This window comes from Carassius carassius, chromosome 50 (assembly GCF_963082965.1).
Source record: "Carassius carassius chromosome 50, fCarCar2.1, whole genome shotgun sequence".
In the NCBI taxonomy this organism is placed as follows: Eukaryota; Metazoa; Chordata; class Actinopteri; order Cypriniformes; family Cyprinidae; genus Carassius; species Carassius carassius.
Window position 1 is genome coordinate 6,222,576 of NC_081804.1, and position 23,635 is coordinate 6,246,210.

General features: G+C 36.4%; 1 protein-coding gene across 3 annotated transcripts in view; it reads right to left on the reverse strand.

Moving 5' to 3' along the window:
* LOC132133462 (NT-3 growth factor receptor-like) overlaps positions 1-23,635 on the reverse strand; it is a 246,746-nt gene that overhangs the window by 119,161 nt on the left and 103,950 nt on the right. For all 3 annotated transcript variants that reach the window (XM_059546308.1, XM_059546307.1, XM_059546306.1), the window contains exons 5-7: positions 992-1,146; positions 643-785; positions 188-329 (exon numbers count right to left, since the gene is read on the reverse strand). In XM_059546308.1, coding sequence (XP_059402291.1) covers positions 188-329; positions 643-785; positions 992-1,146 — 440 coding nt within the window. The remainder of the gene's footprint in view (positions 1-187; positions 330-642; positions 786-991; positions 1,147-23,635) is intronic.

The following is a 23,635-nucleotide window of genomic DNA, read 5'->3' on the forward strand; positions in this document are numbered from 1 at the left end:
TACTTCTTTAAATAAAAGGCAATACAAATTAGCACAGTAGTGAAAGTGATAGTAATAAGCTAAAGAGGCAGACAAAGCCAGTTCTGTGAGCTAGACAGAGGCTGTAAGGTAGAATTGGCACATTAGAGGCATTGAGGCTCAATGTAAAGGCATTCGAGAGACAGAGAACAAGAAAAGGAGCACTTACACTGCACTGACAGCTGTATTGAGGCATTAGTCATCCCAACTATATTCTCTGCAATGCAGGTCAGCATGAAGTTGTTATCGTCTCGGCTGATGTTGACCAGAGTTAAGTTGATGGAGTGGACATTCGGTGGATATTGATTGGACTAGAAGAGAGGAGGACACAATAGCTTTTGGAAACACAACCAAGCATACACAGATCCAACAATTGGTTTATGGAGTATACTAGCCACTGTAAGGCTCGAGTGAGTGATTTAATGGATCTAAGATTGGGTAAACTGCATATTTAATTTTAAACATAAAACCAGACTGTTAGGGATAGACGTATAGTCCATTTAAAAAGGCAGTACTGTCTATACAGCCGAAAAAAAGAACAGTTTGCTGCTTAAGGTCCTTAAGAAGTACATAAAACCCATGTTGATTGCTAGTCAAAAGGCTACATGCCAAAGTCTGCCTTACTTGGTGAGTGTTAATGGAGTGCAGTCCACCAACAGTCCAATCCACTTCTGGTACCGGCACTCCTGACCCATTACAGGTGATTGTCACCCTGTCACCTTCCATCACTGTCAGGTTACTGTGACTTACACTGATCTCCGGCAAATCTTGGTGGGGAATAGACAAGCAGTCATGGTATGAAAAACAACAGAAGAATCGCCTCGAATGCTGTTGAAGAATTTGGAGGACAATTGTCATTATTTGCTCAAATTCATGTCAATCCAAACCTGTATAACTTTATGATTTTCTTTTGTAGAACATGAAAATGATATTTAAAAAAAATGTCTGTTTTTGTCCATTGAATGTCCCATACCACAGTGAGAGATGTTCATGCGCTGTAGAGGGATCTTGAAGACACCGTTGTTGCAGAACAGGTGCTGGTTATGGAGTCCGGCTTCACCTCGCTGCTGCCACAGCTGGATCCAACGGATATTGCAGCTGCAGTTAAACACCACTCCTTCAAGTTTCCTGCCACAACACAATATAGAGTTCTTACTGAGGACACACACAAATGCACACAATGCCAAGAAGGTCCATTTAGAAAACCAGGAGAAAACTAGGTGAAGGACAACATTATCCTACAAAACATCAACTTCTCCAGCACCCATCAGTCAACCAAGGCCTGGAGAGCTGCTGGCATGCTTCCATTTTGCAGCCAGAGTGGGTTCTATACCCAGGGCTTTGTGTACGAATGCTTTCTGGACTGCAGCCCTTTCCTGGCCACGTCTGTCCAGCTATTCATCGTGCCAAATTCACCACTGGTGCCTAGGGCGATCACAGTCCCCGCAAATGAAGTCAAACAAAACATGAGCTTCTGGATTAAGGCAAAAACTAAGCCACTAGATGTGATATAATATAATATTTCGGTGCAGTCTAAAATAAATACTCGCCAAAAAATACATCAAAATGTTCAAATAAAAGACCTAGGCAATTCAAAATGGGTACATTAGTTTGTAACTTAGGAACTGCAACATTTAAAAAAAAAATTGTAAGACTAATCTTAAACCTTAACATTGTATTAAAGAATCAACCTGTCTACTAAAGAAAAATGTCAGAACCAGCACATATAATAGCTTTTACCTAAGTCTTTACTTTAATCATGAGTTTATCTGAAGACAGTTTAAACCAGAAAAATCTAAATATAATCCCAACATCTTCCAATTTTTGTTACAGGAACAGTTTTTAAAAAAAGACGCAAACGTGGACTTCTCTTGTATATGATTACTGCCTTCATTATTTATCTCATTTACAATTTCATTTGGCAGATGCTTTCATCCGAAGTGGCGTAAAATGCATTCAAGGTTTAGATTTTACTAGTACTTCCTGGAAATTGAACAATTAACACTGCTGTTTCTAGAGCCACGCATGTAAAACTATAGAAATGTATGTAAAAGTCTCTAAAATAATGCGTTTTTGCATTAAAGTATTGCAGTGTCACAGTCGATACAAATATGATTGCCTGCACTGTCATATTTACAATTTCAATTGGCAGATGCTTTCATCCGAAGTGATTTAAAATGAATTCAAGGGTTTCTTAAAGGATCTTCTTGATGCTCAGTAACACACGGGATTATTAGTGCATACATTTAACCGGACAGACGGAAGGGTGTGAGGTCAAGCCCACATAAAGCTGGCATAAGATAACACCTCCACCCACTACTGCGTCACTTGCCTAATGAAGGGCTTCCTTTCAGAACCATTTCCATGCCAATGACTCCAACACCTACTCCCAGTGCAGCTATATCACTGGGAACATCAACCACCTCTATCCTTCTCAGTATCTCATTTCACGCTCCTTCAAACAACCTTTGAGCACAGCCACCTCCACTCCTGCACCAAAAACAGACATCATCTACATCAAACTCCTCCAAATGTCTAAATGTCAACTCTGACATATTTCCCTGCGATCATGAAGGCTCCACTGAGAGTTTAAAGGGTCTTAGACTTCCTGGAAAAGTTGGGTCAGGGGTGCTGTTTCCAGTGCTTTAAACTATCCTCTTCTCTGCTTATATCTTCTTCTTCACTGGTGTTGAGGACCAAGCTGAAGGCATTACTGCATCTATCCAGTATACCTGATGGACAAATGCTCAAGTAGCAAATAAAACAAAGAGGATATTACAAAGTCAAGAAGATATGGGGATTTCAGTGTTTTGGCCAAAGGAGCCCCTTTTGTCCAACATATTATTTAAAAGCCCTCTTTTAAGTTGATATGTACCTCTAGTACTTGTTGTAATAATTAAACTCATATGCTGTCAGTTTAATGGTGTGCATTTATTTTAAAATATTACATTTTATTTTAGAAAGTCATGTTATTTATTTGTGATTATTTTACCTTTACTAAAATAATGAACATTTTATAATTTTTATATCTTTTTTATTTAAGAATGTGCTAATATAATAATTTAAATAATTTCAACATTTATTGGGGCCCCCGAGGCAAATTATAAAATGCAAAATAAAAATAATAAAATATATTAAATAATAAAAAGGGATAGATATATTTGGAGATAGAATGGATATTTAAAATAAATAAACAAACAAAGAAACATAAAAAGAAAAAACAATGAGAGACATGAACTAGGAGATGGAATGCATTTTTAATACATAAATAAAACCGGGAGATTAATTAACTATGAGGTAGATGCATGTTTTAAATAAAATAAAATCAAATGAAAAGCTAATAATAATAATAATAAAATTTAGAACTAACTTCTAGTTAAAACTAGATAGATCTTAAAAAAAAAAACAATCATACAAGGCCATACTGAAATTTCTGCAGTGTAGCCTGCTCAAATGCTCGCAAAAAGATATCAAATTAGTCAAATGTAATTTTCTACTTTTAATATATAAGATTAACTGTTAGAATAATATTTCATAATTGCACTTTTTGTCACACAAAAGGCTAATTTTCCTCTGCAGTACCCAATTTGGGGTAATTGCAGTACCCAATTTGGGGAAATTGTATGATAACTGCTTTTACACTTTTATCTACCATAGTTACTGAGAGCAAAGAACAGGGTGTAATCGCCTTTGTTCCATTTTACGTTACTCCTTGCTTAAAAGGCTTCCAGCCGGCAGGATCCTGCAGCGCTGTGGAAGGTTCCAGATCTGATCTCAGTGGGAGCCTCTCCCCTTCAAGAGTAGGAAATATTAAGCCCGCAGGACATGTCTCACCTGGCCTGCAGCTTAGAGGAGCATGACGATTTAAACCTTATTCATTCATCAGTTGGTGCGAGTGAGATAACCTTTCTCATTTGAAAGATAGGGCAGGAGATAGAGGCATATGAGCTGAATCCCATGCATTTGAAATGGGCTGAACTGTAAGCTCTGGGAAACAGCATTGTTGTTCATTTAAACAAACGAGGGGGACATTTTTACTGTGAATATTGAAACAATTTTGTCGGCACGTTCCACACAAGGACAAGCGCAACCTGCTCGAGCATTTCGAAGCTTTGATGAATAATGATCAAAGGAGAGCCTAAATAGTTTCTCCACCCTTTAAACCTAAATTAACATGTCTAATGAGAAGAGAGCATGTTTCCACTCTTACTAAGCAGTATCATGAACAGTTCATAATGGAGAAAGAACTCGCACAACATGCTTAATTTATAGCCCACGTCTTATGATACTCTTGATTAGCGGCTCTAAACTAGTGGGTTACAACCCAAAAATGAGCCGTAACAGGCCTGTTCTGATGGGTCACAGATGGCAGGGGAAAAACAATGCTAAATGCTAACAATATAATGCAATTTACAAAATAATCCAGCTAGGATAGTAAAACAAACTGCAAACAGAGCCTCTCTGCACCAAAAAAAAACACAAGCCTAACCAGCTAAGCTAGTTTAACTGCAAAAAATGATAACTTTAAGTTTAAAACCATATAAATAGATCAGTCTGACTGGTTTTAGCCATGAGGGTTGAGAGACCAGCTAACCATATAAGGCTGGTTTCCCAGGTACAAAAATTCAACTATGGTGACATTTTTCTTTTCTTTTTTAACTAGACTTCCCACCTATCCAAGCTGGCATTAATCTTGTTTTCTGGCTTCCCTTATATGGCCAAGCTAGTGTTTATCAGGTTTAGGTGGTCACCCAGTTTGACCAGCTCACAAGTGTCCAAAACCCTTTTAAAATCATCAAAATAGACCAACTTAACCAATTTGGCCAGGGTAGACAAGCTAGCCTGCTTAAACTGATTTCACTGGTCTCCCAGCATTACCAAGCTTTTCTTCAGAAAAACTTTATAAAACCATCTAGAAGAATTAAAAAGAGGGGGTATTGCTGGTTTTACTTGGTCTTTCTACCTATCAAATATGGTGTTCAGCTCGCTGTCCAAATACCTTCTAAAATCATCAAAAAAGACTAAAAAAGACTTTAACCAATTTAGCAAGGGTAGACAACCTGAACCACCAAATTAAATTAATTAAACTGATGTTAAGCTAGTTTTATGGTTTCCCAACATGGCCAAGCAAGTCTTTAGAGGGTTTCTCTACCAGACCAGCTGAAAACCTCCAGAGATCTCTCTAAAACCAAATCAGAAATCAAAACAGATCAGCCTATCAAACTAGTTTAAGCTATTTTTTCCAGCAGACAAAGCTATGCTCTTTTTATGAGAGCTAATTCACAGTTAGTGAGACCTTAACTATTTTCATAGCTTGCAAACTTGAATAAAATTTCTAATTAACCTTTAGAAAGGTCAAGGTGACAGTTAGCTGGGAAAGAAAAGGAAAAACGCAGGCGATGTTGATGCATCAAGCCTGGGTACTTAAAAAATGCCCAAATAACGTACTCTAAAGCACATTCGCCTAGCCAACATGCATTATGCATGCACTTCCATACCCGCACCCACCAAAACGAAGGGATGCCACTGAATAAATCCACTGGAGCATTGAACGGTGGTTCAGGGAAATGCACACACTGATAAACAAATGGGAATATACACACACACATCTCATGACTTCATGAAAAGTGTCGCCACAATGTAGGTGACAAACAGTGGTTAGCTTCCTAGTTAAGATGGAGAGTATAATTAAGCCTTTATCATATGAATCATCACTCTAAAAAGGTTTTATTCATTCTTCCTTTCATACATTGTTCATTCGCATACAGTAGAGTGCACAACACAAGCAGAATTTATACATACATAAATAATCAGAAGATTGCATTAGCGTATGTTCAGGGAGCTCTCAAGACCTGATGTGTAAATGTCAGCTATGCATTGTAGATGAGTTAGCACATGCATACTAATGCTCTCCCTGGAAACACTTTTCTATTAAGAAGGAACCTGGAGGAAGTGAAAGACAACATAATCCAGATTTAATGACAATTGAGAAATACACTTGCTGCAAACTGGCTATTTTGGGACTGGTTAGATTTAGATTTCAAAGCAAAGTAAGTCAGCAAAAGCAAAGTTAAATCCAGCGAGTCCAAGTGAAGTGTAGAGGGCAGCTGGGTACACCTGTAATGTTGCAGAGCACTTTGCCTTAAGACAAAATGACCTGACAGAGCCAGGCTTTAACGGTAGGCCTGGATGTAGACTGACAGACCCATTCAGATTCATTATACAGTGGCAATGAAAGGTTAAGCTAGGGGATACGGCTCAGACAGTGTGCTCTACAGTTTCAAGCTGCTGGGGTCATGCAATGTGACATATCACAGTGGGCAGCAGTTTAAGATCCAGCCATTGAGGTCCTAACCTGAGCGTCTAATGCTTTCAGAGAAGACGATTGTATCCACATGCATATGACTAAATTAAATTTGGGCCATATTGCTCCAGGTGAAAATGCAAGATAGTATATCAGTGCATATGGAAGAGGACGAGATAGTATTTACATTTACTTCAAATAAATATTTTTAAAATAAATTAATAAAAAAAAATTAACAGATTAACATATAAAGACACTGATGATTACAATGATAATAAATAGTTTAATATACAGCACATAAAGAAAATAAGGTACAAATGAGATAAAATAAGGCATTTAAAAAAGGTAGTAAAATAATAATAATATTAAATAGTATTCAAATATAAAACACAAAATTAACAATAATACTAAAATAAAATAAAAATCGATTTGATTATGATTCATAGGCCCACGATTGGATTCGATTACGATTAACGATGCATCACAATGTTGTCATACATCCTGTACATCTATTAGGGGTTGGAATCTTCAGGCACTTCATGATCCAATCCAATTCCGGAGTCACGATCCAATTCCAAAATTATTCTTGATCTACATTTTTCCCCCAATTAATTATTCTGCTGTGCAAATAAATATTTACAACTTTACATCTTAAACAAAATTGCAGTTTAAATGCTTTTTGTTTATAGTTGGAATCTCTGTATGTCAGTACTGCCATACTAAAAACAGGAGTGTGAATCTTCACTGGTTTCACAATTCAATTCAATTACGATTATCATTATCAACACAATTTCACGATGCGTCACATTCTCAGTCTTCAATATTATTGCACATGGCTACATTTTCATATAAATTTTAGATCATATTTATTTGGTTCAAAATTAACTTTATTTTTTAAACAATTACTTATTTAAAATAAGTGTTCAAGTGTCCGATAGTCTAAAGACAATAGCTGAGGATTTTTCTTTTTTTCCTCAGCATTATTGCGTTTGATTATTACTGATGAGATCATAGAAAGTGGCCGCTTTAACAGGCTGCATTAACGCACAGATCTATTTCGATATCAATTGTCTTTTCCTGCTCTGAAAACATAACTGACTGTGTTTACATCAATTTCATATAAAAGTATTTGAAGATGCAAGTCCATTTAACAGCAGCAGAAACTGAGCTTCAGAACAACAAACACGAAGTGTCTATGTAAAAATTTTAATTTATTTTAAATCTCACGTCAGGTTCTTTCGCAATTATTTTTTTTAATGTGACACAACGCGTTTACGTCACCCACAAAGCGGAAGGAGACACAAGCGATGCGTCCGAAATCTCATACTGCAAGGAGTCAGCAGTGTTTTGATTTGAGGGCGCGAGCAAACGTAAAGAGAACGTCGTGGTGTGTCCATTGCAAGATAGAGCTGGTATACCACAACTATGGCCCTATGATTTCATCGATGCAGAGCGGAGGGAATCGCGAAATCCAGTCATAAAAACGGATTTTACAGTTTGACGCACGGAATTTGCCAAATTTTGAATGAATTAATCAAAAATAGGTCATTGTACTTACATCAAATCACGATATGGACTAATATCTGTAAATATTAAGCTGGAACATTCTATTTAAATATGAATCCTGCATGTTCTGCGTGTCTCTGTTAATGAATGGAGCAGGAGCGCGTCTTCCTTTATAACACACACTGAAGCGCGCGTGACGCTCCGGTGATTTCAGCGTCTTCGGTCTCACTAAATAAGGATGTGAACACATGAACAACATCTCCAGAACTGCCCTGACAGTAGAGGTGGGCAGATCGATACTAATATCGATAATATCGATACCAACGTTGGTATCGGTATTGATCGATACCAACGTGAAAATATCGATACTTAAGTTTCAGTTTCTCTCGTTTTGCGACCTGGCCGTGCTTGTCAAAATGATGCTGCTGTCACAGAGCAGAGCAAGCTCTCAAGACTGCTGCTCGTGCTCGACACTGCTCTCCTCCCCCTCTCCTGTGTTGTACCGTCACGTGACTCACCACTAGCACTACCACCAGCAGTCAGGCGCGCGCTCCGCTCAGCCGCGCATTTCTAACAGCAGTCAGTCAGACCCCCAATTTCCACCAGATGCGTAACGCAGAGCTTCTATTTTTGCCGGATGCCGGAGCGCTCCGCAGCACTACAGGGCAGAGTACGCAAGACAGGAAGTCGAGTGACAAAACAGAACAGCCAGAAACAAAATAAAAGATCCGTTTAATTTTCGAAATAAAATACACCGCACTCATATTTCCCTACACTACACATTGAAAACGTCATAATGGGCGGAGACAGGCTTGTTGAAGTTTTAACCCCGTTGACACGATGGATGAAGAAATGAAAAGAGAAAAGAAAAGAGTTCTATCCTATACTCCTTCGGATGGAAAACTGTTCCTGGTTTGGTAGTTCTGTTTATAGAAACTACATATCGCGCGATCACACCAGAATTCGCGAGATTACATGGGGCATCGTGACGTCAGCTGTCAGTCATGACCGCAGTAGTGATGGGATTTATGGCTCTTTGAGGGGATCCGGATCTTCGCGATCCGTTCCTTTCAAAGAGCCGTTCAAAAGAACGGCTCTTTTGGCTCTTTTAAATATTTAGTCAGTTTTAAGAAGCCAGCTTGGAGCCATCTCAGTTTATCCTGGAAATAATCACTGGGAAGAATGATGAGGTGAGATTTGTAGTCAAATAATTAAAACTCAGATATCACACACCAATATCTGAGTTTGAATTATTCTGAAATATTGATTATTACCTCATTTGTCATGTGTGGACTATATTCCATAGGGTTGCACAAATCCCTCTGCTTAGACAGTGACATCACTATTTTGGATTTACCTTTAGTACAAAGTGTGTGTGTGTAAAGCTACGTTGACTTATGTTATTCATACAATACCTACTCGCGAATAAACATCAAAAAGAAAGCCAGCTGCAATGAATTTATGTGCAAAACAGCTTTTACTACAAACACTTCCACACAAGAACATTGTTATCACACAAGAACATTTTGATAGAAAACAAAAAATATTTAAAGTTAGAATAAATAAAATGGAAATGTCTACATACTACATACAATTACTACTGTAAACTTTGCAAACATCAGCCCCTTCAAGTCAATGAACAATAACAAAGTGGGCTGCAATGAATGTCTGTGCAAAACAGCTTTTTTTTCAACGCTCCTACCCAATGACAGAGGCACGCAGGATGTGAAGGACGTGAAGGATGCGTGCACAACTCATAACTAATATCATCACGCTATAAAGGGTTGGCCTGCGCTGGGTGCGCCCCTCCCCCTATAACTGTTCTGTCTCGCGGAGGAGCTCATTTGTGTGCATCTGTGTGAAACACGCATAGGATAAAAGAACGACAGAAAGAACGGCTCCCCTCCAGCCGCGACTCGGCTCCCATCGTTCATGTTTATGAGCCGTTCAAAAGAATCGGTTCGTTCGCGAACGTCACAACTCTAGACCGCAGCCGTTACGCAACAAATACGGACCTGGTGGGTATTGACGGACGACGGAACACGGAGCTGTCACGCAGCGGAGCCGTTACGCATCTGGTGGAAATTGGGGGAGAGGCGGAGAATGGCAGCAGAGAGAAAGAAGAGCGTTGTATGGCTGTATTTTAAGGCCGAAAATGAGACAACAGCGACTTGTACCATTTTTAGAAAGTCTTTAAAATACAGTGGCAATACAACTAATTTGTACAAACATATGAAAAATCACGGACCAGTAAATGCAGAGCTGCAGAAACGGAGAGAGGAGGAGAAAAATCCCCCTACCCCACCCCCTGGCCCCGACAGACCCGCGACTCAGAGGCAGAAGTCACTGCCAGAGGCATTTCAGTTTGGCAGAGAATATCCAGGTAGATAAGAGTGATGAAAGACATATTTGAGTCATCTTCAACATTAGTTAATAATAATTAATAACTGGTCATTTGTTACTTTAGTCAACTTAAGAATTATGCTAAGACCTAGAAGTAATACATTAATTCCATTGAAGCGTGTTATTTAAATGAATACATTTACTGGAACTGAAACAAATACACTGAATATAATGTAGGCAGTGTTGGGGAGTAACTAGTTACATGTAACGGCGTTACGTAATTTAATTACAAAATTATTGTAACTGTAATTAGTTACAGTTACTAAGAAAAAACGAGTAATTAAATTACATTTACTTATGAAATTTTTTATGATTACAAAGGGGATTACATTTGAATATTTACACACATCCACATGCAGATTTAACTGATTTCTTTCCCAGATTGCACTGACTATTCTGAGACATACCGCCCTAATAATTTCCGGGATGTGGAAACACAGTCTGGTTCGTAGAATCCAGTCATAAAAACGAAATGCGAAACGCGGACGGAATATGCCACATTTTGGATGACTAAATCAAAAGTAGGTCAGTACACTTGAATCAAAACATGACATCCACTAGTGTCTGTGAATATAAAGCCCCAAAAATGTAATATATGACTTGCACATTCTGCGTGTCTGTGGAAATCAGGCGCGGAATGGACACCGGGAGAACCGGGACAATTCCCGGTGGCCTGGCAGCCGATTTTGCCCCACTATTTAATATCATTATTGTATAATTGCCTGCCGAATGTACTAAAGCGAACATTTGCGAATCCGTCATTTGATAATTAAATCTCTAATAAGTCATGAAGTGTTAGTCAAGATTTGTTTGTAAAGATGCTTTTTTGTCTGTTTTTTTATTTATTTAATCAAGCAGCAGCACGTTGCTCATCAGTCATCACTCAAAATCAAGGAAATCATTGTTATCTGTTGTAATGTTACAGTAGTAATTTAGCTGAAAAGAAATTCCTATTTTTTTATAGGTTTAGGAGGAGCTACGACAGACAACAACACAACCCTTACGAAAATTAACATTTTAATATTTAACTATAAATCCAGAGAAAATGGTTACTATTGTTTAACTGTGATAACCAAAAACGTAAAATTATTTTACAAATGTATTTATTTAAAAATAAATACAACTCCATTTGCAAAAAAAAAAAAAAAAGGTTATTTAACTTTTATATAGGCTAATAAAAGCATGGTAATTTTTTTGTAAGGAAAAAAACATGACTCGTGTACAGTATTAGGATTTTTCTATAAAGATATTGTAGTATTGTAGAGTATTGTATTGTAAAGTATAGTTTTGTTCAATCTTGAGTATTAAAGTCACGAGAGAGATGGATAACAGGGCAAAATAAAGAGACTGAAGAGAAAAATGGAAAAGTGAAGGTGCAGTTCAGGAGAGAACTTTAAATTATTTTGCATGTCCCCAAATTAAAGATTTAAACCTTTTTTTATGTCAGGTCCATACAAAAAATAGTTTTGTCCATGAATTTGTTTGTATGAGTTTGAATTTTCCAGTCTGATTTTTTTCCCAGTCCCAGTCACATGCTTATTAGATAACTGTATTTAAGTTGATGTATATGCTTTTATTTATTATTCTTTAATTTTCACAAATTTAGAAAAGTAATCAAAAAGTACTCAAAAGTAATTAGTTACATTACTTTAATAAAGTAATTGAAAAAGTTACACTACTATTACATTTTAAACAGGGTAACTTGTAATCTGTAACCTATTACATTTCCAAAGTAACCTTCCCAACACTGAATGTAGGTCATATTTGATATTTGAATATAATTACCCTTTTTGTGTTAGCTGTGAAAGGGATACTAGTTTCTATATTTAAACTACACGTAGATGTGCACCAGACTTCATTATTTTTATTATTTATTATTTTATCAATAGCTGATTCTCCAAGAGCAGTGGATATTACAAAGCGCCTATCAGAAATGATTGTGAAGGACCTGCAGCCTCTTTCCATAGTGGAAGATGTCGGCTTCAGGAATTTTGTAAAGAGGAGAAACGTTATTTTGTTCTCATTATATCATATTACAAGGAGAATTTGTTTTACATTTTTTATATTTATTGTGAAGTAAAACTTTGTGACTTTGTTTAAGAAAAAAATCCTGAAAAGAAGTGCACTAAAGAGGAGAAACATTTTTTGTTAACATGCTACTTGAAAAGATAATTTGTTTTTACATTTTTTATATTTGTGAAGTAATCATTTTGTAACTTTGTTTATTTAAATAAATCAGAAGTAACCAAAAGTTGTTTCTGAACAAAAGCTTTTGTAGTACTGATTAATAACCCAAAATGCAAATCACAAAAACAAACGAAAAGTCATGAAAATTCATTTAGATTTAGGTTGAAGACGCATCCACCTTAATTATTAAAAAGTATCGGTATTGGTATCGGTATACCAATACCAATCACACATTTTTTCCATGTTTTATTTTTAATAGTAAATCCCCTTTGTTTACCAACAAGTTAAGTTTGCTTAATTTTCAATAATTAAAAGATAAATTAAACTAATGCTTTGTGTGTTTAATGTTTAATGTGCATCTCAGACAATGCTTTATTTAAAACCCCAACTGAATGGCACTTAAATGCACTTAATTCATCTGTCAATTTTATTGTCATTGTTCACAGTACAAGTACAGACAGAGAAACAATGGGTAATAATTACATTTTTATTTTTGATGTACAGTATACATTGCATTCTATGCATTTAAAAAGTAGCCTAAAAATATTTGTTTTCTAAAAAAAAGAAACTTAGTTGTTCATTTTAAGAGACCCAGGAGTCTTATTTTCTCCTGCATAATTAATATTGCAATTAAGCAAAAACACATTTTATCCGATTACTCGATTAATCGATGGAATTTTTGGTAGAATACTCGATTACTAAAATATTTGATAGCTACAGCCCTAATATGTATGTATATATATATATATATATATATATATATATATATATATATATATATATATATATATATATATATAGTACAGACCAAAGGTTTGGACACACCTTCTCATTCAAAGAGTTTTCTTTATTTTCATGACTATGAAAATTGTAGATTCACACTGAAGGCATCAAAACTATGAATTAACACATGTGGAATTATATATGGAATTATATACATAACAAAAAAGAGTGAAACAACTGAAAATATGTCATATTCTAGGTTCTTCAAAGTAGCCACCTTTTGCTTTGATTACTGCTTTGCACACTCTTGGCATTCTCTTGATGAGCTTCAAGAGGTAGTCGCCTGAAATGGTTTTCCAACAGTCTTGAAGGACTTCCCCGAGAGATGCTTAGCACTTGTTGGCCCTTTTGCCTTCTGTCTGCGGTCCAGCTCACCCCTAAACCATCTCAACTGGGTTCAGGTCAGGTGACTGCGGAGGCCAGGTCATCTGGCGCAGCACCCCATCACTCTCCTTCTTGGTCAAATAGCCCTTGATGCCTTCAGTGTGACTCTACAGTTTTCATAGTCATGAAAATAAAGAAAACTCTTTGAATGAGAAGGTGTGTTTAATATATATATATATATATATATATATATATATATATATATATATATATATATATATATATATATATATAAATATATATATATATATATATATATATATATATATATATATATATATATATATATATATATATATATATTAAACACTACTTTAGTAGTGTTACAGTTCTTCTACAATTCACATTTCTATATTCTATAAACCAAACTGTGTGTCAAATTAGTGACATCCAAAATGTGCAATGTTGAGGGTCATTACTGTATATTAATTGCAGTGAACACTGTAAAAAAATAAATAGTTGAGAAAACAAAGTAATAAGGCAACTTGATGCAGTAAGACTTCTGAGTTCTCTCAAAAATGTTTTTTTTTTTAGTTCTGCAAAGTAGTTTGTTTAGTCAATATCAATTTGTTTGTTCACACAGTGCTGATTGTCTTATTTTGCTAATAGAAAAATCTTATTTCTTTCTGTTGCCTGGATGGGAAAAAAATGTGTAAAAAGTCATCACATTATCAAATTTATGTTTGTTTACAAATGACACACGTTAATGGGCAACTTAGTCAAATAAGTAGACAACATTGTCTTTGCATGTAAAAACAACTTACAAGACTAAAACAAGACTGGTGACAACCATCAAATGTTAAAAAGATGAGTCTTTACATCACAGTACAACAAATAACTAACAATAATGATAAAACAACCACAACAAATTTAAATTAAGTCATCAAACACAAAAACAATAATCCTATAACAGTCTGCATAATTTATTCATGCTGCAATGCATGAACTCAAAAAGGCGTAACATTTCAACAGTATGAAATTATTTGTTCAGACAACTGTGTTTGACTAGTTGGGGCAACATTTGGGGTAATTTTTTGGTCTGACTGGTTTTTACGTAGTTTCAAGAAAAATTGAATTTTTTTTGTATTAGAGAATCAAAAGGTTTCATAAACTGGAAAAAGTGCAGTTGCATTTTTTTTTACAGTGAATAAGAAAGAGAATATTCCAAATTCTAGCTCACCCATGTATGTGTGGTAACAGATAGAAACCCACAACTCCTGACAAGGAGACGGAGCTCCATGCAGCGGATATTAGGGCTCTCTCTGCAAGCTCTCATTACCGTTCCTGTGATGCTCCGATTCATTCTTACAGGGATTAAACTGGCTTTCCTGCATCGTTAGCCTGATCCCATATGAGGGGGTCATTGTTTAATCAAATTAAAATTATAAAGTCTGAAGTCCCTCTAGTCATCAAAAACCAAATTATCAATCAAACAGTGTGTCACATACAATCACACGATACATGATGAAGAGTAGAACTGAAAGAAAAAAGAAAGACTATTCTAAGGGTAATGAACTGAGGAATCAAAATTTTTAAAATATAAAAACATCCTGTAAGTTTCAGAACTTAAAACTTCCTCGCTAGTCTAAAAACGGCTTATATTGAAGTCAATCTGCCAAACGGCAGGTTGTGGAATGTGCCACTTAAGTGTGGCTAAACACAGCCTCCACAGAAGAAGATCAGCGCCTACTTCTACATCACTGCCTGTTAAGCCCCGCCCAATGATTCGTGCATCTAGTGTAAATAACAAAAGGCAAACGCAGGTCTACGCAGAAACTAAACGATAAAGATGCACCAAAGACAACAAGATGCTGTGCAATGCCAAGTTGTCTTTGCACTGCCATCCTTTTGATTCCAACATTAGGAAATAGTGATCAGTGGATGAACTTTACTTTTAATGAAGTTCCAGACTGCATCTGTAAGAACATCTAGAATTAACCACGCCTATTCAAACAGAGTGTTCCAACAAGATAGAAAATAGCATATTACTTCTAAATAATGATGTGTTAAAAATCTTGATAACATTTGTGGGGCTCTCACACCTTTTACATCATTACCCTCACAATATGACTACACCACCAGCTTCAAAGTATGGAAACCCACATTTGTCTCAATCCATATGGATGTTCTGGACGTGCTCCAAACAGCAGGTATCATATCCCAACCTGCACTTCTCCACCACATCTCGGGACTGACTCTATCACCGTTTACAGAAGCTGAAGGCAGTTTCCATTAAGTATGTTTGGTGTTTTTCATAATCTCCGAATGGGAAGCTGTCAGCGGGCAGTGGGAGCAATGGGAGTGATAAAGATTCGTCATTGACCAGAGTCTTAAATGACACATATCAATATGGTTTGGACGTGAGCGAAACATGCAGCGCTTCTCTGTCAGGCATGAGTAGTGTTTGCAGAGAACAGAGAGTGAGAGAAGGTGAATGACAGTGATTGATGGTGGTCCTCCGTGATCCCAGAAAGCGTGAGTGACACTGAAATATACTCACGAGTGGGCAGAGAAGTATGAGATTGTGTTACTGAATGCCCTGATTACATCAGATAACAATAGACATGCAGCTAACTTGTATTTTCTGGTGTGGAAAAATCTGGAAATGGCAGGCAAGTAGTTTACTAGTGGCTGAATGATATATGGAATTTTCTATCAATACATAGACACACATACACAATACAGTTCAAAAGTTTAGATTCAGTAAGATACTGTTAGTGATACTGTTCTTACTGCATCACCCAGCCGTACGAATCTAATACTACTCCCTCACCTTGTCCTTTTGCTCTGGTTACCCACAATCCTCTACATTCAGTATTCTATTACAAATCTATATTTCATAGAAATATATTGCCACCATCAATCCTGGATTAACATCTTTATATAAAACACACTATGCAAACTGGGGAGAACGGACATTTATATCGTAATAAATACATGGCATAGATAGACTGAATCAATGATTTCACTTTTTAACGGAATTGAATTAAATATTTAACTAATCGCCGTGGTAAGTGGGATGTGATAATCAATACGGGGGACATTAATCCCAGTGAAGGAACATTTTACCATGCATCAGTCATGCTCCTCTCTAGTTCTCTTCTGAGCTTATTATCTTCATCTTCTGAGTGATTACATCAGGTTAACGATCAATATGAAAGCATCGTCCCTATTATTCCACACAAAAACTGCCAAACACCACAAAAGAAAGAGAGAGAATGAGAGAGCAAGAGAGAAAAAGAAAAACAGAAAGCAAGAAAGAGGTAGCATTTGAAAAAGATGATGATTTGAGATTGTCAAAGCAATAATATATATATATATATATATATATATATATATATATATATATATATATATATATATAGGTATAATAATAAATTAAATAATAAACAAAATACTGATATGTTAAATAAAGTTTTATATATACATTTGTTTTGTGCTTGTTTTTGCATGTATTGTACTACTTGTACAAATATATTTCAATAATAAAAAATAATAATTAATATAAAGTGAACATTATAATATAAAAATACATTTTAAATGTAAAATATATTAAAATAATAAAAAAATAGAATGCAAAAGAAAAATCTAAATATCAAAATCAATATTGAAAACTATAAGAATATATATATAAAAAGTGAATCAGTCATGGCTTCTGAACTGTACTAATTATTTATATCCTTGAATCAACTGTAAACAGGAAAACAAAACACTATACACAGTATGGCATATTAACCCTAATTTGATATACATTTTTATTATTATTTATAGCCAATACTTATAGCTTGTCTAACTTCAGTTAAATAGTATTCTTCAATTCTTATCTGCAACTCTATAGTGAACTATAAATCTCCATACAGTTTCTAGGAACTTGTTTTGCCTGCATCCAAAGTATATATCCATGCACTGCTCCAGGTTTGTGTTCACGGTGTGTGTGTGTTCACTGCTGTGTGGGTGCACTTTGGATGGGTTAAATGCAGAGCACGATTTCTGAGTATGGGTCACCATACTTGGCTGAATGTCACGTCACTTTCACTTTTTTCACAGTTTAAAGTAACACCGCCTGGCATCCCGATTACTTTTCAGCTTATGAATTGCTCATTGATTTTCATTGGAGAAGCTTTCAGAGTGTAAGTACACAGGTCTGTGTCCCCCGGGGTAGGGTGTTATTTTAACTGGCCAGGAAATTACTGATAGATTTTTGTCAAGCATCCCTGTTTTCCTTTCACTAGATAGTATAACAAAAGCTTGGCCTTGTCTTGACAGAGAGCACCATGTTTGTTTGGTCTGACATCTGAAAAGACAAGATCATGTGTATTCATGGTAACAGGTGGGGCCAAAGATCAATACAAGAGGCAAAAGTACCTGCACTCTCAGAAAAAAAGGTACAAAAGATTTTACTGGGGTGGTACATTTTCAAAAGTGTAAAAATATATGTACACTTTAGGTAGATATATACCTTTATGGTACCAATACGGACACTTTAGGTACAAAGGCGTGCCTTTTGAAAAGGTACCACCCCAGTCACCACTTTTATACTTTTTTTTTTCTGAGAGCATGTATACCCAATAAATTTGCCCTCCTCGGTTTAAAAAACTGTCAAAACATTCCTTCACTGTCCAGTCTTGCTGTTATAATGTGAAAAAATCACAGATTCTTTTTTTTTCCCCTTTGTCATACATTTTTCTGAGTATACCACTAAATTGCAGTACAGATATGCATTTTCTTCTGTGATGCTAATTAGTATGTTCCTTCTGTACGACACTATATAAGCCGTCTTCTTTAAAGCATCACAAATGCTGCCTGGTTATGATAGGAATCAGAAACATTTGTAGGAAGTAAGGGGAACTGTGAAAAATGGATTCTCAGCAATATTGGCAAGTTCTGTTTAACACTCCCAAGACTAATGAATATATGCATTTTAATCTTTTTCCACATGCATAATGACTTCAGCATCCTTCTAAACCGAGGATTAATATACGATCTCCCTCCACAATGTGTCACCTGGCTTTACAGTTTTCTCCCAATAAGTAATCCCATTAAGTTGCAGACAAACAAGATGAGTGAGTATGCGTGCTGGTTTTTCACTGCCTTTTCTGTGTCATGTTCGACAGGGACATAAAGTGATCCCAAGCCAGAATCTGTACCTGCACGTTAAATTAGCATTGGTTTGATTGCTGGGCAAGGATCTATTCAACTGATGGACACCTCCTGCAGTGCAATCACTACTAAAATGGGCACTGATTCGGCAGAGTCTAGGAAGGTCAGGTCCACTGAGAGAAAACTTTCAAATGATCTAAATTCTAACAACAATGTTCTTTCATCAAGTTTTAGAACCATTTCTTCCAAAAATTCCAAATTCCAGTTTTTTTGTTTATTAATTACTAAAGTTGGTCATGGCTATCCTCTCAATTTAATAATGATAGACCCACAAACTCGATTGCAAAATATATTGCTATGTACATCAAGCTTATTTGCTATAGTATTATTATGTATTACTTTTTGTAATGTCACTCGATATTATATGATTTAATCAATCGTTACAATATTATCTTAGAATTATGTTTATTTGAAGACAAATATAAAAAATGCGAATAACATTAATTTGATCAATCATAGTAATTAATAAAACATTTTTTTTATTCTTTAAGAAAATTCTATAATTATAACTTTTTCATACATAATTTTCAAATACGTCATTTAAAATTATTTTTTTTATGATAGTATGACAATTTATTGTTGTTTATTTGTAACAGAAATAAAAAATATATCGACTGAAAAAAAGACAGTTTTTGTAATGTCAGTCAATACTCCATGATTTAATCATTTGCCACAATATATTTAAATTATCTTTATTTTAAGACAAATATTTAAATGTGCATCTGATTGTAATTAATTTGATAAATAAATCATCTGATAATTAGCAATCTCTCATCAATTGTTTACATAACACATTTTTATCCGTGCAATTAATGCCCCACATAAGGTCATTCCTTCATCCTGGAAAATATCATTAGTAATTAACTACCTTGGCTCATCGACAACGCTGGGCTTGTTAAATAATCTGATTTAAGTCTTAACCGGACCCATGGCTCAGAACCAAATCACAGTGTTTTTGTTTGGTTCTTATTTTTTCATTCATTATGGACAGCTGTAAATGCGGGAAATATGAACAGACTCTCCCCACAGCATGTTTACTGTCACTATTACTCTTAGTCTTTCTTTTTTTTTTTTTTTACGGTGATGATCCTTCCAGCAATGAGCCAGACATGAAGTTCGTCTCTGTGGGAGCCGCTTTATACAGACGGAGATTAGAGAAAGGTCAACAGAATAAAACGGATTGATGGCGCTCGCAGCTGCTAGCCGAGAGGCTGAAAGAGGCGGCTGAGTGACTGAGTCTGCGGACTGTGGCGAATACGCTTTTGTGCTTTGTCCCGTAAATAGGCTTGTATCATATCATCATCCTCCGAGCGGGTACAGAAGATTTACTATTTGTCGCCTCGCTCGCACTTTAAAGCGTTTAGAAACAAGGAGGCTAGCTAAAGGCGCAAGCTCCACCCCGCTGGCCAGCTATTTCAGGTACAGGTTAAAAGATGAAAAATGAGGCAAAAGCTGCTGTTCTTAATTAGTTTTGTAGTCTTTGAGTTTAAGAGCATATCACAAAACCTGTCTATGTTAGCATCTTATTAATTTGACTAGCTGCTACCTAGTGACAGATGATTTTGCACCAAAATATATAAATGCCAAAAAATATAAGAGTTTTCTCATCTTTTGTTATTTTATTATTAGCATTGTTTAATGATCTTGTTGCCCTGCCTTTTTGGGTCTGTACCTAGCAGTTAAGCTGGTTATCTTTAAAAGAAAACCATTAAAAATAACTGTAATACAGTGCTTTTTATGGACTATCGATAAGAAAAACAAAAATTCACTCATGCTAAACAAGCTAATCCTGAAATACTCAAGAGGGCTAGCTAAAGGTCACCACTAACCCCACCTCTACCTTCTGGTAAAGGTGAAAAGATGTTAAATAATAATAATAATAATAATAAATAAGGTTCTTAGCTAGATTTGTAGTTTTTGAGGATGTGGGCATGTCACAAAACCAATCAGCATATGGATAATTTGACTAGTAGCAGCTAGTGACTCCCTCTTGTTATTTTGCTATCTGATAAATATGGTTGATTTTTATTATTAGCATTGCTTTTACCCTGCTGCTCATGACTGAATCCGATCAAATCTGACCCACTTTAGAAGGTTATCACTATAAGAAAAGCATATATAACACGGCAGTGTGCGTACAGCGGGTCTACAAGGACTATAATAAGAAAAACACTCCCGCCAAACCCGCTAATCATGTTGATCAGAGTCTTTAATGTGTCAAGTTCCAGCCACATGAACGAATGAGATACTTGCTGCCTTGATCCTGCCCAACAACAACTCTCTGTGATAATAAAAATCGGACAATGTAAGAGATATCAAGGACTTGCTGTGAAGGATAAGTTGACATCTTTAAAATCAAGATCACCTCAAGGGCAAGTTGACGAACACCCAGGCATACTTCACGCTTGCCTTAAGATTGCAATCACTGAAGCAAAAACGGGGGATGGGAGTGAGGGGTTAAGGTATATTCTGTCAGAGAAATGTTCAATCCAACATTGACATCCCTGCTGCAGTTGAAGGCCTCGAACTCTTGCGGTTCTGATTTCAGAAAGTAGATGACTGAGAAAGCAGAAAACTACAATGTTTACTGATGTTGCTCTACAAGCTTTTGGATTTGTTGCAAATAAATATAGATGACCCACTTGGCCTACATCTGCACCTTAGATTAGGCTACTCTACTTGCTTCTGCTGTGTTGTTGTACAAAGCAGACTAATTATGGCCATTCAGTCTGTACAATATGGTCTATGCAAAAGATCTGATTTCAGGCCACTTTTCCTGCTGAATAATAATAATAATAATAATAATACATTTTATTTGTAATGCGCTTTTCTTAGACCCAAAGCGCTACAGTAATAAAGTAATAAATAAAGTAAAACAAAACACCAAAAGCAATACAACAATTCATTATAGAAAGACAGTCTTGAATAAATGTGACTTAATCAACTTTTTAAAATCATCCAACGTTGGTGCATTTCTGACGTGCAGAGGAAGTACATTCCATAGCTTAGGGGCTTTATATGAAAAGGCTCTTTCCCCCATGGTCTTTAGCTTGCATGATGGCTGGTTAAGTGAAAGAGAGTTAGTAGAGCGAAGAGAGCGTGATGGAATATAAGGGCTGATGAGTTCACAAAGATACTCAGGTGCAGTCCCATGAAGTGCCTTGTATGTTAAAGTAAGAATTTTAAAATCAATTCTCGCATTTACGGGAAGCCAGTGTAATTGTGAAAGAACCGGTGTGATGTGTTCACGAGGAGAAGTACAAGTGAGCACACGAGCGGCAGAATTTTGTATATACTGAAGCTTGCTCAACGATTTAGCTGGAAGGCCAGAGAACAAGGCATTACAATAATCTAACCTAGTTGTTATGAAGGCATGTATAAGCCTTTCTGTGTCTGCAAAAGAGAGAAAAGGTCTAAGTCGAGCTATGTTTCTCAGGTGGAAAAATGCAGTTTTAGAGATGTGTTTTATGTGTGCTTCAAATGATAATTGTGAATCAAAAATGACACCAAGATTTCGCACCTGTGAAGTGGGGATTACCGTGCAGGAATCAACAATCAAACTGATCTGCTCGGCCTTACGTGTGGCTGCCACTGTACCAATCCGCATCAGTTCAGTTTTGGAGCCATTCAGCTTCAGGAAGTTGTTATGCATCCAGTTACTGATCTCTGCTAAACAACCACGTAAAGCTATTAATGAGCAATGGACATCAGGACTAGTGGTGATGTAAATCTGCGTATCATCCGCATAGCAGTGATACCCAAGACCATGTTTCCTAATGATCTGCCCAAGTGGAAGCATATAAATATTAAATAATATTGGACCCAGTACTGAACCCTGAGGAACTCCCTGTCGAACAGGCACGGTATCTGATTTATAGTTACCCAAGCCAACAAACTGGGCACGTTTAGTTAAATAAGACCGAAACCAATTGAGGACAGCTCCAGAAAGACCCAACCAATTTTCCAGCCTGTCAAGCAGAAGAGAGTGACATATAGTGTCAAAAGCAGCACTGAGGTCTAACAAGACCAAAATACTGTATGCACCTGAATCCGCTGTGATAAGAAGATCATTTATGACCCTAATTAAAGCGGTTTCAGTACTATGCCCTCTTCTGAACCCAGATTGAAAAGGTTCAAAGAGACTGTTAAGAGCTAGGTGATTATTTAACTGAACAGCCACAACACGCTCAAGAACTTTAGCCAAGAATGGGAGGTTAGAAATCGGCCTGTAATTGGATAAATCAGATACATCACAACCATTCTTCTTAGGGACTGGTGTAATGGCAGCTATTTTTAGTTCTGGAGGAACAATTCCAGAGGTCAATGACAAGTTCACAATTGAAGTCATAAAAGGGCAGATTGATGCAAGGCAGTTCATGATGACCGAGCAGGGAACCGGATCTAAAATACTGGTTGTAGAGTTCATGGACTTCACTGTACTTATAATAAAATCATCTCCGACCATTTCAAAGTTTGAAAAGGTAGTAGTTGGGAAGTTTGAAGGCTGGATATTAACTAGCTCAAGAGGAGTGATGGTATTTAAAGTGCTATATATATCCTCAACCTTACCAGTGAAATAATGAAGAAACTTATTGCACTGTTCAACAGAGGAATGAACAACGGCCTTAGTCGGTTTGAGAAGATTGTCAACAGTCTTAAACAGCGATTTAGTATTTGTTGCAGCGTTACCAATAATGCTTGAATAGTAGCTCTTACGTGCAGTATTCAAAGCAGAATGGTAAGCAGACTGTTGTTCAGTGTAAAGAAGCCTGTGCACCGTCAGGCCAGATTTTTTGTACTGCCGTTCTAATTGTCTTCCGGCAGCTTTCATTAAACGTAAATCCGGGGTAAACCATGGACAGGGTTTCCTAAAAGTAACAAGCCGTTCTC